At 47.8% G+C, this 13,584-nt stretch overlaps 1 protein-coding gene across 1 annotated transcript in view; it reads left to right on the top strand.

The window, feature by feature from the left end:
* The window catches only part of HS6ST2 (heparan sulfate 6-O-sulfotransferase 2), a 134,631-nt gene extending 121,267 nt beyond the window's left edge, over nucleotides 1–13,364 (top strand). The window contains exon 2 of the mRNA XM_074834697.1: nucleotides 10,430–13,364. Coding sequence (XP_074690798.1) covers nucleotides 10,430–11,132 — 703 coding nt within the window. The 3' untranslated portion in view covers nucleotides 11,133–13,364. The remainder of the gene's footprint in view (nucleotides 1–10,429) is intronic.
* Nucleotides 13,365–13,584: the final 220 nt, after the last annotated feature.

Below are 13,584 nucleotides of genomic sequence, written 5' to 3'. Positions count from 1 at the left end.
TTGAGGCAAGGGTGTTCAATAGTACATACTTTCATATACGAAGGAGTTGGGAGGCACGTTACTACGATTCAAGCAGCAATTAGGAAATTGCAACAAGTGCTCAGGAAATACAGTAAATCACAACTTGTAAATTCACATTCATGCATTCATAAAAAAGACAAATGTATGTGTCAAGCTGAGATGGGAGCCCTCTGCATCCTCTTGCTTCTAGATCGTATTAACCACAAAACTTGCAAGTGGGTTCAGCAATCTTCTGCTTCACGTGCACCAGCTAATGTGCACCCTTTGGGTGGCTGGTGGGTGGCAGGATGAGTGTCAGCAGCCCCAGGGGATACCGGGCAGGTTCAGTGTGGAAGCCCCTGTCTCACGTTTCTGCTTTTGTGCTACTCCGTGCGGCCGTGCGTTCAGCTCGTGCCCTCCACTTGCACGCTCAGGGCTCAGCAGAGGCTGTCTGGAGTATTGGTTTTATTAAATTATTAAAAGTATTTTCATCTGGTCAGAGAGTATGTGGCTTAGCACATTTCAGACATAGCTAAAATATATATGGATATAAGGATAAAGCTTTTTTCTTTAATACTAAATATATGCTTTTTATAAACAAGAACCTGGATTTTTTTTTTTAAGAATATAAATATTTTAGCATAGTTATTCTGGCTCCATAAGTGCAATGAAAATGTTAGCCTTGGCATATCAATCGTGCTTTACAGATGACTGTAATTTCCTGAATGTCAAAACTCCAAATTTTTCTACTAAGCAAACTTTTCAGTGGCAAAATAGATTGCCTCCATAATATATCACTGTGTGCAGGAAAAAATGAAATCTTTATGTACTGTATTATGAATCAATGAGGCATTAAGATTCTTGGAAGGGTGAGTGGACTCTGGAAAATGAAAAACTGCCACTATTCCCTCTCTGTAAACCGCTGCTTATGGAGTGTAGGCTTTGCAAACCTCTATCTTCGCCGCCGCAGAAATATCAGTTACAAGCTAAAACCAATTCCTGCGACGGCATTTAGATAGGGTAAATACTGTTGTAAATATCTGATTTATAGCAACATCCTGTGGTTATTCACCAGCTCTTTTGCAGTGGCCTCCTTTTCGCTTTGGGAGGCCTGCCGTGCTTTTTAATGAATCCAGAAGAGCTCTGTGAATGGGGAGGTGCCGTACCACACCTGGACAGTGCTGTGTGCCGCAGCTCCGGGAGACGTGAGCTCTGGGGGACAGGGACAGTTCCTCGTACTGGGAGTAGGAAAGTACTTCTGGTACTTTGTGGGCTTCAGAGCTTGATTTTTCAGAAGACATCACTCACACCTTGACTTTTCCTAGCATCTATTAAGGTCAAAATTCAGCTCTGCATCCTGTTTTTTTAAGGGATAATCGCCCTTACTAAGAAAGGCACTTTCCAAAGCCAGGACCTTGTGTGCTGCCGAGGCCAGCGTCACCCGTGCTGCAGCTCATCATCTAGCAGGAAGCATGGCACACTCTTACACTGTTGATGCTCCTCTGCCACCTTCTCTTGCCTTTCCTTGGATTTTACCTCCCATGTGCAGCTCGGGGGTCTCAGCACCGCTGCTGCCCTCCATCCAGATGCCTCTATTATATAATTAAGTTAATGAGGTGGGAAGCTCTGCTGCTCTGGGTAGGGTGGTGGGAGATGGGTGTTTCCAAAGGGCAGTTCAGTCCTTTTCCCAGCAGGTCCGGTGGGTGGGATGGGTCTGGGCCCCTCTGCCCAGCATTGCCACCCTTTCCCGTGCCAGACTCCAGGGTGGAGGCGGTGGATTCGGGACTGGCTCCAGCAGCTGAGTCACTCTTCTGTTTGCCGAGTCTAAAAATGGAAACTTGCTTCTCTTTTTATGCATCACTAAAAAAAAGTAAAAAGGCCACTGTTCTTGCTGAATTGGTTGTGAGCAAGGGTATCCTGCAGAGATCTTAATAATACAGGCAATTATGAAATTAATACCACTCTGGCAAATCTGCAGGGCAGCTCTCCCCTCCACAGGCAGTGCTGTGGACAATTAGTTTGTGCGTGAGGGTAGCTGGGAGCATGTGCGTGTGTGAGGCTGCATATTTTTTACTTATTTAAAGCCTTATTTTCATTATCTTTGTGTGCATGTCCATGTCTGCACATATATGAACATGTACATTGAGCTGCAAAATCTTAAATCGCCGCCTTCCTCTGTGCCTGAAATGCTCCTTTTTTTGCAGATCTTTCCTATTTGATAATTTCATAGGCAATGATGGGCTGGTAATTGCCATTCTTGCAAAATCCAGCTCCTTTTTATGGGCTCCTCTGGCACTTTTCTCGTGCTGCCGTTACCGTGGGTAGGCTGCTGGCTTCCTACCCCCACCATTAGTGTTTCTAGACAAAACATCTCTGTGATTCATTGGGTGCTGATAGAAGTGAAAACATAATGATTACTTAGAGGAAATGTAAATTTACACTTGCTAACGGCTTTAATTCACAGTTCTGAAATACTTATCTCCTTTCCTCCCAGGCCCTTGTTCGGAGCTAATGCATGATTCTCCTGTGCCACCCTGAGACCCTGAGTAAAGGAATATAGTCCGTGTGCTTGTAGGTTTACAGGCTGCTGCAGAGAAAAGCAGTGTTTGTTGTTGTTCCTCCTCATAATCTTTATACTTCATTTTAATAAAGAAGTCATTTTTTCATCTAGATTTTGCTGTACTTTTAATTTTAGATGAGGTGGAGCTGGAAATCTAGTTTAATTGAAATGACTGAATGAAAAGAGGTCTCGTAGGAGCAAGTAGGACCCAGCCCTGGGTCTGCTTGCGTGACAGGTGCTGCACTGAGGTTGCTGTGAAAAGGAAAGGAGAAAGGGAGCAGACCTGCTCCAATAACCCTGCTCTGTGCTCGCCTCCTTGCAAGCACTGTGACCCCAGCAGGGGAGGACCTGGTGTGGGCAGCTGGGCTGCAGATCGGGGCATGGAGACAGCCGTGCAGCCTCCATGGGACACTGGGCATGAGATCTTCTCTCTGAAGCTCCTGGGGAGCACAACAGCCCCCCTTGCTCCTCTCCTGCTCGGAGATGGGGCCCGTTATCCTTGTCTACAGGGCCAGGAGGGCTGGGAGCAGAGAGGAGTGCTGTGGGAAGCCCATGGATGATGCTTCTTGGCTGCTGCCATTGCCATCCACATCACTGCTGCGAAGCATCTGGGACTGATCTGGAGTAGATGCAAACATTGGATTCCCAGCACTGTGTCAGTGAGCTTGCCAAATATTTTGGCCTTGTCTCTGCGAGCTGTGCTGTGGGAGCACCTCTCGGCAGGGAAGAGGTATTCCCATTTCGGGGGTGTTTCCAAGCGTGCATGGCTGAGGCAGGAGAGGCTGTCACCAGGATGCTCACCCCTGTCCTTTTAATTGCGTCTCTAGGTGACAAAGTTCGTTAAGAATCAGGATGAGTCACAGTTTTAAATGAACATTTTACCTCTCTCTGAGTGATCTCCAAACAGATGCCTGCCTCCAACAAATAAGGCAGCAGTGGTATTTCTCTTGGAGGAACAATTTTGCGGTATTAGCAAATCAAATTCTCAGTGGGCCACTCTTGATGGGAATTAACCTCACCTACTGGGAGCGAAGTACTCCTGGCGCATGGCGTGGTGTAATTGAGTTTGACTTCTTGTAGAGACATGGTGGGCATGATTGATCGGCAGGGAGACCCTCTGCCAAAGGTTAAAATCCATTGTCAGCTTTGGAGCCGCGCGGGGGAGGGTTTCCAAGAGCAGAGCAAGAAATGTGAGGCTCGCGCCGTTCACATTCCTGACCTTCCATCATTGTCTGCGACTTTGCTGTCAGGTTATCCTGAGCAGAGATGTTTCATGAGCAGTGCGGGGCGAGGGAGGAGCGTGGGAGCCTGCCTGGGGTGGAGTGTCAGAACACTGCTGGGAGCAGCAGCAGAGAAGGGGATGGGATCTCAGACACGTGTGCAGGGCCGTCTTCCTCTGGTTGGATGCGCTGTGTGAGAGAAGTAGTTTCCATCTCAAAAAAATATGAAAAGCTTAAAAACATGAATATGTGACTTCTCTTTTATAAAGGAGCTCTGTGGATTTTAATCCAGAGGCACGAGCGGTTTATGGGGAGGGTGGGAAGGACACTGATTGTCCTTGTGCTGCTCGCTGGTTCTGGTGATTGTGCATTGTTTCTGGTGCCGAAGCACCAACCCTATGATTATTTTTCTTTTTTCAGTAGCTCAGTCCTTAATCCTTTGCATCATATGCAGAATCTCTGCTGCAGGGTTTTAGTTCATTTTATCTGCTTTTCTGCTGGATGTGGTACTTATCTGGTCTATCCCTTTGCCTCTGCCCCTTCGGAGGGTACTTAACTTTCCAAATGTCCAGCTTTACCTGGAGTGTAACTTGGTTTCACATTGCCCTGTTAATGTACCACAAAGTCCATGGACTGGGGGAAAAAATCCCCCAGAATAGGAAACATTCCCCAATTTCCCTTCCTCCCCCACCTCCACCCAATGAGATGGAGTCACTTGTGTAAAATTGCCTCCCATTCATTGCACAAGCCTGTCTGCGACTACAAACTGTCCTAGCCAGGCTTGCCATCTGGATGAGCTTGACCTAGATACAAACCGCTGTGCTTGAGCTAGCTTAAAGGGTAGCCTCAGTTTTGCTGGGTGAATGGGACTGCCCCAGTACATTCCCTAGAAATCATAGCTCTGATTCCTCAGCCCTGTGCTAAAATGGTGTTTTCCTGGGTTAGTTTGCCCCCGACACAGTCTGGGGAGGGGAGGTCGGGATGTTCCCGGGGCTGCAATTCTCCCTGTGCAAAGGCTGTAGGTTTCTTACCCTACAAAGCCCTTCTTGCTATAGCTTCATTTCTCAGCAGAAATGGGTAAAGGTCACTCAGTCCCTCACCTACTGATCCATACGCTAATGGATGTAATGGGGAGTGGATGTTTAGCTTTCAGCTCCTCTCTCCAGCTCCTTACCTCATAGCTCCATCAAGCCAGGCTCAGGTTTCCAGGCTGAAGACATGGCAGCTGCCAGCATCTGACCTCCAGCCTTCCTCTACCTCAACAAGCAATTAAACAGCGCAGCAGCCTCTGTCCTCTGGCAGGGATCGATACTCCTCAGTGTCGGCACCAGCAGGAGTTTTGACCTGAAGGGGCTCAGAGGTTCCGAACTGAAGCCAGCCCTAGTTATGGTCCTCATGGAAATGGTACCCGTTTGGACCCCACAGCAGTCGCTTAGAGCCTCTCCACCAGGGTTAAGGTGCCCTGGGAGAACGTACAAGACTTAAAGCTGCTAGACAAGAGTTTCCTTTGCCACCAGCATGCAGCCCACTGCTCTCAGGCCCTTAGGATGGATGCTCAGCTGCTGATGGGCCGCTTTGCCAGGCCTCTTGTGGCAGCGGGGCTTGTGGCACGACAAAGGAGGAGTGAAAGGAGCTGCACATGCTTCCATCCGCAGGTTTGGCCATAACCCTTTCTCTCGGCATCACCTGGGTTGTTGCTGCTTTGCAGTCCTGCTTTGCATGGCCAGGGCAGTTGTGTTGGGATGAGATGTACTCATACTTCGGGAGGTTCTGACCCATTTTGATCCTTAAGCAGTCACCCCTTCCTCACCTCATTTCAGTGGAGCAGCTCTGCACACAAGCCTCCTGAGTGCCGCGGCATGGGTAGCTGCATATCCCTTCCCTGGCAGCTTCTCCGGGCTCTGAAGTCTCTGGCTTTACTCAGTGTTGTCATCCCCTGGGGTTTCACAACTCCTCACTTTGACTTTTTTTTTTTTTTTTTTTTTAATGTTGCTTTTAGAAGCTTGCTCAAAGGATGCTTTTAAAAAAAATCATTAGATTAGAAAAAAGGATTCTCATTCAGCCCCTGTGCTGGGCAGAGGTGGGGAAGGGGCTGGCACAGATGCACTATGTGACCACAGAATTATCCTTCAAAGCAAGCAGATGGCTGAGTCTCAATAAACCCCTCAGAGAAATTCACAGAGATCTTTGAGGTTTCTGTTTGCTTCATATTTTCTCCAGGGGCTGTGCAGGAAGAAGAGAGGGGACTGCTCTGGGCTAAGGATCTGGACAGCTGAAAGCAGGTCCATCCACTGACAGCACATGTTTCTTGGTCCCTTTCAACAAAAAACATCTTATCTTAGCAAAAGTCATCTCATAGCAAAAATGTCAGGCAGGGGCTTGTGCTGTCCCCCCAACCTGACACGTGTTACTCCCGTGTGGGGTCTCTGGGATGCTGACATGGGGTAGCAGCACTTGTGCAGGAGGAAGAGAATAGAGCATCTTCATGACCATGCAGGTTATTAAAGTGCCCTCGGACCAGCCACAGGGCATTCGTGTGGCAGCACCACAGCCCCAGAGGGTGCTGGGTCAGTTGGAGGGAGCTGTGGTTCTGGCCCATGGGTGAAATGGGGCTTTCGTGCCACCGCAGTGATGCCGAGATGGTGTGGCAGGAGGATGCAGCATGCGGGCTGGCATAGCTATGGCTGTGGGGAGGCCGAGCACGTATCTCCTCTCTCCATCCCTGGCTTTCAACGCATCACCCTGCCTGTCTCTGCCATTTTCCCCATTTTCCTTGTCCTACCCATGAGTAGAAGCATCAGAGCACCAAGTAGCCCAGCTTTCACACCCCAGCAGACGATGTGAGCCATTAGCTGGGCGTTTATCTGAGGGGAGCTTCTAACCTTTCCTGAGCATCTCTGCGGTACTGGATTGTGCACAAATAATTCACAGCTCCCAAAAATGCTCTGGCTTCAACCTTGCAATGATGTGATGAACAGAGCGGGTGATGCAGCACAGCAAGCAAACTCAACACCGTGGGACTGTTCACTCCCCATGTTCCTCGGGGAATAGCTGTGCACAGGGACATACCAAAATCAAGTGACTGTCACACCATCTCACTTTCCAGGTGGCTCCAGGGTCAACCTACTTTCTGAGTTGCCCGCAAGCTCCTTTTGTTCTCTGCTTCATAGTCATCGAGCTCAACTTTATTAGAAAACCCATGTTTCTGATGAGTGCAGCTCTTTAAGTTGGAGGGATGATTCACAGTAAAGTTTGATCTCTACCTGCAAACATGTTGTCTCAGGCTCTGAAGCACAAGCTTCAAGGAATGGGCAAGAGCTCAACACCCCCTTGTTAAGATAGCAGAAAGAACAAGCTGTTACATACAAAACTAAAAATAATTGCAAAGCTTTGAGTCTTCCTCCCAGTTGCAGCAGAAGGATGCTCTGAGCGCTGATGGCCGAATCCATCTCTGGCACAGCTCTGACTTGACGATGCATTAAAGCTTTCATGACTTTTTTGAAGCTCAGTTCAGATAAATGCAGAGCAGTGTGGCTGCTTTTCTGGAGCTGCCGTGATTTCTAACTCGGATGAGCGTGGCTTGGGGCAAACCCAAAGGCTGGTGTTCCCAAAAGAGACAGTGTCTTTTTTGGTAGAATTTTAACAGGGAAACGTAAGAAGGGGAGAAATGCACAAAACAGCTGAGATTGGCCCAGCAACTGACAAAGCATCTCTCTGTAAGTCACTTCCTGAAAGCAGGATTCATCTGGGAAATAGCAGCATAGTATAAATAACAGCCACAAGCCTGTTTGTGGGGAGCCATGCTCAGGCCAGCTAGGATATGGGCTCTGGCTGGGGAATCCCATAAGCATCCCTGCTGATGGCCTGGCTTCCCGAGCACGGGATGCTGGAGGGAGCCCAGATGCCTCCACACTCCCTGCAGAGTCCAGTGTGCACCTTTACTCAGCCTCCTCTCTCCTGTCTCCCTCAACTGTGGCATTTTCCCCTGCCCAGCACTGATGGAGATACCTGCCCAGATGAGGCCGACGGCCACCTGGGGTGATGGGGGATCTGTTTACAACACAGTTTCTTCTGCCAACATACAAGTTTTTATTCATTCTTTTGTTTTTACAACAGCAGCCAAGGGAGGCGCTTTGTCACTGCCTGTGTCCAAAGAGCACAAAGGCAGAGCGGTTGAAGAGTTTGAGCTATGATGAAATGCTCGCTGTATCGATCTTGGCTCAGGATTTGTTTCCCTTCTTGCATTAACTCCCCATTGATTGCTTTGACGACCTTAGAGCATATGGTTTTGTTGGCCTTCTCCCTTAGCCAGCAGCACCCCCATGCCTGCATGCTGCTCCCCTCCCAGCCTTTCTGAACTGCTGATGGGCCAGGTTGTATAAAGTGCTCTGGAGTAAGCACAGCTTTGTTTTTGCCTCCTTGGGCATCAGAGGTTTGTCACTATGTTAGTTGCTGTGGTTAGTAGAGAGGTTAGTGCTGTATGGCACTAACTTGTTCCTGCTTGAGGGTTGGGTCATTATTTTAGTGCAGTATCCAAATAAACTAGATCCAAGGGTGAGAAGTCCTGGCAGGAGTTGAAGAAGGGGCTTGGGTTTGCCCTGGAGATGCTCCATTTCCCCATGCTGGGGACCCCGACAAGGCTGTGTCATTGCTGTATCGAAGGGACCTGCTGCACAAGCATGACCAGGGGCGGCTCCTGCTCATCGGGAGTGGCTGTTTGGGGTGATGGTGCTTGTGGAAAGCCTTTTCCTTCTGCCACGTTGAGTTCTGCAACGCTGCCAGAGACCTGCTGAGATGAGACAGAGCAAAACTCTTCCCATCTTTGCAAGGGACAGTGTGAGGTTGGCAGCTGCTGCTCTGGGTGTGCACCATGGAAGTGAGCTTTGTCCTTGTTCCCTCTTAACTCCAGCTCTCACTGTGAAATTATTAAATAGCATTTTTGGGGAAAAGGACTTTCCTCGGGGTCGGGGCGGGGGGGCTTTGGCTCGCTTTGCCTGCATGAATCTGCGGCCAAAGCCCTCGGAGCCAGGGGGGTGGCAGGAGCGCCTGGGTGAGTGTGGGGACAGTGATAGTGCTGATTGCAGTGTCCTGGCTCTCCGAGCATGAGGTGCCGTTGTGTCCGGCCACTGATGCTGTACTGGGCTCCTTGGCTTTATTTGGTTTTGCAAGTTTATTGTACTTTCTACTTATTTAATTATTTATGAGCTTGGATGCTTTAAATGGGAAGAGGAATGGCAACTCTCCAGGTTTCCTTTCCCTTGTGCTGTTGGATGCTTTTGGTGCTTGTGATTTGCTTTTTAGTCCACCCAGAGACAATTTTCTGTAAAACATTGACATCTAGTGGCTTTTCTGCTGAAAGAAACGATAGGGAACAAAAGATTGGCTGCGGGGTGGCCAGTCTAGATGCCACTCGGGAAAACAAATGAATGTCCCTTCTCCTCCTTACACAGCACCAAGGACACAGCAATCACACCCAGGGGGCTCGGGGCTCCCAGGCACACGCTCCTCCTCGGTGTCCTCATCCTGGAGGAGTGGCCTTTCCTGGCAGGACAAGTTGCTTATTGAGCTATTTTAATTCCATTTACTTAAGCAGATGGCTGCTATCCTGACAGTGTACCTCCAGCATCGTCATTGAGGTTGTGGTCATAATAAAGGAGGTGCGAAGAGCTCGGTGTGTATGGCTTCAGGCTGCTGGTGGTGGACAACACGGTGTTTGATGGTGGATATTAACGTGCAACCCAGAGTGATCTCTTAATGCTATACGTAAGGTTGAGCTTGCAGCTTTTCCAGCTGGTGGCTGACGGGGTTCCCTGCAGCAGCGTGTCCCCAGTGTGTGCCACTGTCCTGTTGCTCCAAGCCAAAGGCAGCACCTCCCTTGGAAATGTTTTCTCTTACAAAATGCTGTAATGCATCCTTTAATTTCCTGTTATTCACTTCTCTCCCCTCCCTCATTGTTGCAATCCTGTGTAAAGTGAAGGCAGGAGTATAAAACAGAATTTGCATGGGCTTTTCCGAGGTTCTCATTTCAGGGCAAGTGGGTTGGGGCTTCTAGGCACATCCCATTTATCTGACCTGCGAAAGGAAATGTAGGAAATGTCTTCCTCAAAGTTGTAACGCTGCTCTGGGGCTCGTGCAGCTGAGACCCACAGCTGCTCATTGGGAAATGTAGCACGAGCAGCTTTTTGCAGACTATATAAACTTGTCAGTGCAGCTCTGTTGTACGAGGAAAATAGAAAAGCCAGAGCTGCCTGTGCCCTGCTTGGCTTGGGACCTACATCCTGGGAGATACTTTGATTATTCTCCCAAGGTCTGGGGAGGGCATTGGTTGAGGCACCCAGCAGGAGCATGTTGCCACATGGGCAGCCCAGCACAGAGGGAAGTCTTGGGTTCCCTTCTGCCTCTGTAGAGGCAAAACCCGTTAAGCAGAGACAGATATGTGCAGGTAGATAGAACCCTTCCCACTCCCCCCGGGGAGTTTGTTCAGCCGTTCTTCACCCTGCAGAGGTGAGCACGCAGAGGAGCGCTCTGCAGCAGGGCTCCTGAAAGCCTCTTAAGTGCATCTCCAAGTTTCTATTGATTTTGAACGTTAATGCACTGTGTGCTGGAGACACGCGGGACTAAACGCTCTGCCTTCCTCTCCCCTTGGCAGGAATTTCTACTATATCACCATCCTGCGTGACCCCGTCTCCCGATACCTGAGCGAATGGCGCCACGTCCAGCGAGGAGCGACATGGAAGGCGTCCCTGCATGTCTGCGACGGGCGGTCCCCGACCACCGAGGAGCTGCCCAGCTGCTACACGGGGGACGACTGGTCGGGCTGTTCCCTGCAGGAGTTCATGGATTGCCCCTACAACCTCGCCAACAACCGCCAGGTCCGCATGCTGTCCGACCTCAGCTTGGTGGGATGCTACAACCTGTCGGTCATGCCCGAGGAGCAGAGAAATAAGGTTCTGCTAGACAGTGCCAAGGAGAACCTGAAGCGGATGGCCTTCTTCGGCCTGACCGAATTTCAGCGGAAGACTCAGTATCTCTTTGAGAAGACTTTCAACATGAACTTCATCTCGCCGTTCACACAGTACAATAGCACAAGGGCCTCCAGCGTGGAGATAGATGAGCAGACTCAGCAGCGCATCGAGGCCCTCAATTTTTTAGACATGGAATTGTACGATTATGCAAAAGACCTGTTTTTGCAGCGGTACCAGTACATGCGGCAGAAGGAGCACCAGGAAGCGCGGCGGAAACGCCAGGAGCAGCGCAAGATCCTGAGGGCGAAGCAAGCGCGCCTGAGAGAGCAGGGCGAGAACAGCTCCAGCACTGACTACATAGGGAACGTGGAGCGGTGGCGGCGGTAGTGGGGGGGGACTCGCCGGACACCGAAAGCGAAGCAGAACCCGACCCAACCCGCAAACCGGAGACGACGGAGCAATCCCAACAAATTACGCTTCTCAAGGGTTTGAAGCAAAAAGAGGTTAAAATGTTGCCTTTGCAGTTGCCTTTGCAGTAAATGTTGTACTGTACGTGGAACACTTAATCTTAGCGTGTAATTAAATTGTCCTTTTTAGGTTTGTTGGATTATTTATGAAATACAGGAGCCAAGTAGGCTCATCGGAAATGGTTGCTTGGACGTTTATTTAAAAGAAAAAAAAATCCGTAAATTAGTTATGAGTACAAAATGGGATGCTGGAAAATGTTTATGATGCTCAGCTGAAATCTATCTGGGAAGCAAACTCATTTCCTAATAATGAGCATTTAGCATACTCTCACAATACAGTATATGAGCAAAACCTCTTCCCTTTGATTTTATCTTAATTTTATTTTAATAATGTGTTTTCAAGGGCACCAACTGCTTATGATATTTACCAAGTTAATGAATGGACGATGAAGGGAACAATAAAGGTCTAGAAAAAATATTGACTAGTTTTATGTATAATATTGGCTTTTAAAAGGAATAGAAGTAATTTCTCTAGTTATATAAATATTTAAAATTTTAAACTTTTTCTACCTACTGCTGTTTAGAGTTTTAAGCTTGGTCTATCTCATATTAAAAGAAAAGAAAAAAAAAAAAGACATACATACTTTTCTGAACTCAATGCCAATGTTAAAGACACTGTTTCCAGAGTTTTTCAGGGCAATATGATTTTAACCATTCTGGAAAAGTTATAGCACATCTTCATGTTTCATAAAGCCTTTTCCAAATTATAGTCCTGTGACAGTGTCTAATTTTAAGTCTTTCTTACCCATTAGAATACATAATGCTGAATTTATCATTCCTTAATAATTGGTGGTATAAACTAGATGAAATTATGTTGCGGATATTTGTGTAGTGTCTTTAAAAAATCATAAAACTCTCTAATCCCAGCAATATTATGACAAGAATTGCTCAATGGAAGAAGTAGATTTACACTTGAATTAGGATTTACTTCCAGTAAATCTTTGCTACACCAGATAAGAACAGGGCTTTTTTTTTTCCCTACGCTCTTGAGCCCTTCTCAGCGATGACAGATGAGCGATGACTAAAAATGATGGAAACCAGTTTTACCATAGCCATAGTTATACAGGATGAGAAGGTTGCACGATGCACGGGGATGCAGCAGCCTGCTCCGAGCAGGCTTTGCTGGGGCACAGGGTGCGGAGCTGGAGCTGGACTGGGCACACCTGCAGCTCTTCAGCCTCACCGAGACCGACCGGGAGAGAAGATGGGGCAGGAGGTGCAAGGGGCTCCTATAAATCTCTATGCAAAAAAAAAAAAAAAAAAAAAAAAAGACAAACCTCTGCAAGGCTTGGGCTATATACGTTCAGCAAGTTAGAAATTTTGTACGTAGCCTGCAACGCTCCCGAGCTTGGCGCTAACTGGCGATCTCGGTGCGGGTGCGCGGCGATGGAGGCACCCGGAAAGGGCGGCTCCGTCCCCCTGTGCACGACGCTTACGAGTCTTCACTTGCACTATTGCCGTTCGCCTGTAATACTCTATATATCAAGAGGGCAGGGGGTCATAAAATGAGGCAGAAGGCTTTAAAAACATCTTACGGCTCCACGCCTAAGTTATCTGGAAGTTGTTTTACATCTGATGTGTTGCAGCCCGGGGGGCAGCGATGCTGCCAGGGGCAAGCGGAGGGCAAAGCAGCAGCAAACCAATACCCTGCATTCGCAGCTTGGAAAAGAGAATAACTTCATGTACAGCAATTTTTTTTTTTTAAATGAGAACTGCAGTTGCCAATATGATGTCTCAGTTGTATTTTGGTTTTTACGGGGGAAAATATTCGCTCTTAAAACTGAAAGGCACTGCTGTAAACAGGATTTAACCGTGGGTGAGCTGGAGGGCCTGTTGCAGAAGGTGCATTTTGTTTTTATGCTGTGGTGTGCATGGTTTACAGAGACTAGTTGCATTTTCTTTGTGTATACTGTTTATTGTATATAGGGGATGTACGAATATAAGGATACCGTTTTGTCATAACCATATCAAATTCTACTGATTTCCACTGTAGACGCTGTCTTATTGTGTAGATTTACAGGCCGATCCACTGACTTTGATTGTGTAATTTAACAATAGAACTGATAAATAAAATTTAACTACAGTCTTCTGATTTTCATGTGATTATTTCTTTATCTGACAGTGTGTTGGGAATTGCACAGTTCAGAATGAACAGTAATTTCAACACAAATGAAATAGCAGTTGACAGGCAAGTATATGAGTTTAAAATCATGGCTTTTCTGAAGTGTATTTAAACTACAGCTTTGAAGAGCAAAACCACTTTGGACTTTCTGTGATTCAGGAGTTACTGCAGAGATTTTGACTGCTTTTCT

This window comes from Strix aluco, chromosome 10 (assembly GCF_031877795.1).
Source record: "Strix aluco isolate bStrAlu1 chromosome 10, bStrAlu1.hap1, whole genome shotgun sequence".
In the NCBI taxonomy this organism is placed as follows: Eukaryota; Metazoa; Chordata; class Aves; order Strigiformes; family Strigidae; genus Strix; species Strix aluco.
This window is presented reverse-complemented; position numbering and strand designations above follow the sequence as displayed.